Below are 4,481 nucleotides of genomic sequence, written 5' to 3'. Positions count from 1 at the left end.
TTTAGGTTTTTGAGTATGAGTTGGGTTCAGCCCACACCTTTATGCCTTAAATAAAGTTCATTGGCGTGTAAATTTTCAATTACCTATAAAACATATATAATTCAAAATGGGTCACAAATTAACATAAAAGTAACATTAGATATGCAAATATAAGAGTACTTTATTTAATATATTTCATACTCATCATGAGATATCTTTTTTTATGTTGGATATTAAAAGGAGCTATTTTGCTAATTTTAAAGTTTATAGAAATATTTTGGTTAGTTTAAAATTTTAAGGGATATTTTCTATTATTTTAAAGGCTTTCATGGTATTTTGAAGTTTTCAAGAATATTTTGGCTATTTTGGTGATACATTTTCCAATTTGATATTTCAAAGGTTTTTATTTTTTTTTATTTTAAGGTTTTATGGGTTCTATTATCCTGAAAGAAAAGAGGGATTTTGGGTTAATGAGAAGGAGGTTTTAGTTTAATTAAAAGTAGGAATCCTAAAGGACGAAAGGGTAGAGCAAGAGACAGGAGAAAATGCTCAACACAGAGCATTATGCAACAAACTAAAATCAACGTTGCTGCACAAAAATACTCCACACCCACTTCAATTAGAGAAATCCAGACGTCCATTTCCTATAATTCAGTAGGTCCGAGTGTAATTCTCGATCTCACTTGGCAGCACTCCTCGATCTAGTGCCCTTTCTTTTGATCTCCCTTGCTCAACAATCATTTGTTATCTTCCTTATTTGTACTTTTTCTCTCAAGAAGTAATGGCATGTTTATTATTTCCCTTGTATTTTTCTTCCTCTTGCATAGTTCTGACTCTGACATTGATGGTGCAAATTCTCATTCTTGACCTCTTGCATGTGCCTTGGCAAAGAGAACAAGATAAGTTTCTCTCTCACTAATCTTCATATAATGATACACATCTTTATATGGTATTGCTAAATGCATAGATTGGCATGGATTTACTATGAATATATTTATATCGGCATTCATGAATATATTCATTTTATCTCTCTAAATATATTAGTCTAGCCTTGCTAAACATCTTTTTCTATGCTTCATAATACATATCCCACATTACTTGAACATGAGAAACTCTCTTTTTCTTTTTCTTTTTCTTTTTTCCTACTGTATTCCGTTATTTTGTTGCCTAAGATAAAAACACAATAGTAGTGGCCAAATAATGACCAATTGGCATGAATCTTGAACTCGTGTACTTCAAAGAACCCAACTTTAATTGCTAATTTATCCAAATGTGATGTTTTCTCCAACAATCATTTAACCATCATTCTAATAATAACAATTCATTTATTACTTTATGAGATAGAAATTAGTGTATCAATTTAGATACAATTTCATCAATGTTCTTGTCCGAAGTGCCTCCCTCACTGATTGCCTCTAGAGCCAAGCCCTTCCATTTTATAGCATTCTCTTTCATTTCTTTACCTCTCTCACCCTCCATTACTTCCCTTATGCAAAACTCAATCTCTTCTCTACCCACAATCCCATTCTCATCAACCTTAACCCTAATTCCCACCTTCCACACATCCTGAACAAACTTGGCATCTGTTGTTTGGTCGGTCCATTGTGGCATACCCACCATTGGCATTCCCAAGCTCAATGCCTCAACCGTAGAATTCCACCCACAATGTGTAAAAAAGCACCCAATAGCCTTATGTGATAGCACTTCCATTTGTGGGCACCAATTCACCACCATGCCTTTCTCTCCAATATCTTCCACAAACGTTTTTGGGAGCTTTGCTTCCTCTGAAGCCCTAACAACCCACAAAAAGTAGTAATTGCTTCCCTTAAAACCCAAAGCCAATTCCTCCATTTGCTTGTTGCTTAAATTGGCCATGCTACCAAATGACACAAAAACAACAGACCCTGCTGGCTTGGTGTCGAGCCAATTGATGATATTAATAGAGGACTCTAAAGTGAAGAGGTTAAGCCCATAACGGTTATCATTCTTGACTCGGTTGTCAAGGTACTTAGATGGAACTGTAGGCCCAATTGTCAACAATGGACAAATTTTTGACATTGCATCCACCACCTGTTATAATAAAGCACAACATATAATCAGTCTTTAATTTATTAGGGCCCATAATTGTTATTATTCTTTCTAAAGACTTTTTATCCTTTAGTAAGTTCATAGCTTTTCAAAACTAAACTTCTCTTGAAAATTGTATAGTTTCCACACTTTTTCAAAATTCTCATTTCTTGAAAAAAATTTACTTTCAAAAGAGGGTTTAGAACATCTTGCATATCCACATGATTTTCCTTTTAAACGTCACTACATAGCATTTGTATAACTTGACATAAAATATTCATAATTCCTTTGAAATATAAGCATAAGCATATTTATCTAAAGCATTGTTATAAAAACACATCTTACAAAAAAAAACATGGGCTGCTAGACCCTCATGTCATATTCTTTCTAAAGACTGATTATAATATATAAAAATTTGTTGATAGTTACGCCCTCAATTATGCTAGGATGTAATGTCGAGCTAATCTTCTATCTAGCTGTAGTCAAATTTTTTTATAATTAATATTTATTTTTAGTATATCTTTATATTACTTAATCCTATATTAGGATGATGAAAAGGACAGTAACAAGAAGAGAAGTAATTGAAAAGCGCTACTGAAATATAAAAACTAGTTAGATTATGTGCATCGTTAAATTTCTTATCCATAATTTAGATGATGAAAAAGAGAGCAAAAATAAGAGAAGTGAAAAGCTATTGAAATATAAAAACTAATTAGATTGAGTTTATCATTAAATTCCTTAACAATAATTTGGATGGGAGAGAAGAGAGGAAAAGGTGCTTGGAATTCCATTCATCCTTTCCTCCTTCCTCCATTTGTTCTAGGAGAAGGTGTCTCTTGTGTCTGTTCCATGTAGCAGGCCCCTCACAAGCTTGGGGATACCTTATAGGGCCCAAAAACTTGTCAAAAATTTGCTCCATAGTGCGAAAAAATATCTTGTGCCGGATCCATAGAGCGGCCATGTGAGATAATTTTCACCGTGGAACGGACTTGTGAGATATTTAAAGCAGTTGCAAATATAAAGTAATAGCATTAAAAATGGTCTACAGTGTAACCTACCTCAGCCTCTAACTTGTAGAAGGTGTTGACAACAATCCAATCGGCTTTATCAGTGTTAGAAAATTGCTTCAGCACCATCTCAAAATAAGCTGGATATGATCCATTATCATAGATGAAGGATGGCATGTCTTGTAGCTCAAGCAACGGCATTCCAGGAATGGACACTGGTGTTGATGAAACTGGGAGCTTCAAAAGCCCATGATGCGTATAATAATATATGAAATTAACAGCACATGCTTGGGTGAAAAATGCAACTGCAACTAAGCCAAATTGTTTGGCCACATCCAAAGCCCAAGGCAAAAAAGCATCATAGACTAAGCAATCAATTGGGTGCCCCAACTCTTTATACTTCATGATGAGATTGGCTAAGGTCTTGGACCCATTATCTTCAAAACGAGTGAGATAGTCATGGATGCTCTCTGATTGGTAAAAGCCACCCTCATCACAGCCATCAGATATTGTGTCAAATTGGACAGAGTCTGAGGGCTCAGGCTGAAAGGTCTTGTAGATGAAATGGGTGGTGACAAATGTGGCTCTAAGTCCTTTGGCGGCTAACCTCTTAGAGAAATGGAGCATTGGGTTTATGTGGCCTTGACTTGGGTAAGGCAGTGCCAACACATGGGCTCCATAGCCTTTGTTTTCCATCTCTCTTTTGGGATTACAATTACTACTTCACTCTCTTTGCTTTTCTAGGTAAGTATCACAGATTATTAGTTGAGCCAAGCTATTTGTAGAGGGTATGCAAGTCAAACATATGCTCTCCCAAAGAAAAGGAAAAAACAAAGATTGGTAGGTGACATTAGAAAATAGGTACAAATGAGAATGAGAGGCCATAAATGGCCATATCCCAAAGACATTTTAGAAAAGGACAAGGGAAAGCCTCCAAAAATAATTTCTAGACAAATACAAAACTCTATCAATCAATTTTTTGATTAGTCATATAGGGATCATTTCAAGGGATTGAAAAGTCGGTATACATATATAAAATAATGATCTAAGTAACGTGAGTTGACAATAGATTAAAAGATTGGAAATTGGAATCAAATAGAGGAATTGGATCGAGTAACATGTGGTACCTATATATGATAATATAGTACAGGTAATAATTATATTGAAGGTGGCCCAAGTCCAGGGGCAGAGCTACAGATGAGCTTGGGGGCCATGGCCACTCTAAAATTTTATAATTTTCTTTATTTTATGTATAGCTATTAAAAACTTTAAAATTTTAGCTATAAAAAAAAAAAAAATTGGCTCCCATATATTTAAGTTAGTACAATGATGCTCATAAAAAATAATAAATTTTGTCAATTGGCCTAGTATATAAATAAAGTAGTTTTTGTTTTCTCAAATTCATTTTTACATGCTTAATATCAAACT

The 4,481-nt window shown here is 34.4% G+C and overlaps 1 protein-coding gene across 1 annotated transcript; it reads right to left on the bottom strand.

Moving 5' to 3' along the window:
• Nucleotides 1-1,213: 1,213 nt before the first annotated feature.
• On the bottom strand, nucleotides 1,214-3,833 carry LOC115974863 (UDP-glycosyltransferase 74F2-like). The gene is made up of 2 exons (XM_031095405.1): nucleotides 3,105-3,833; nucleotides 1,214-2,049 (listed from the first exon to the last, which is right to left on the bottom strand). Exons 1-2 carry the CDS (start codon nucleotides 3,747-3,749, stop codon nucleotides 1,327-1,329), a joined length of 1,368 nt encoding a protein of 455 aa, XP_030951265.1. The 5' UTR covers nucleotides 3,750-3,833; the 3' UTR covers nucleotides 1,214-1,326.
• Between the last annotated feature and the right edge of the window lie 648 nt (nucleotides 3,834-4,481).

This window comes from Quercus lobata, chromosome 2, assembly GCF_001633185.2.
Source record: "Quercus lobata isolate SW786 chromosome 2, ValleyOak3.0 Primary Assembly, whole genome shotgun sequence".
In the NCBI taxonomy this organism is placed as follows: Eukaryota; Viridiplantae; Streptophyta; class Magnoliopsida; order Fagales; family Fagaceae; genus Quercus; species Quercus lobata.
The sequence above is the reverse complement of the archived record's forward strand: the minus strand, read 5'-3'. Positions and strand labels throughout refer to the sequence as shown.

Excerpts from the sequence above, each read along its gene's own strand:
- LOC115974863 (XM_031095405.1), bottom strand. The coding sequence starts at position 3,749 with ATGGAAAACAAAGGCTATGGAGCCCATGTGTTGGCACTGCCTTACCCA. Across the intron at positions 2,050-3,104 it reads TCTACAAGTTAGAGGCTGAG|GTGGTGGATGCAATGTCAAA; the intron begins GTAGGTTACACT and ends TTATTATAACAG.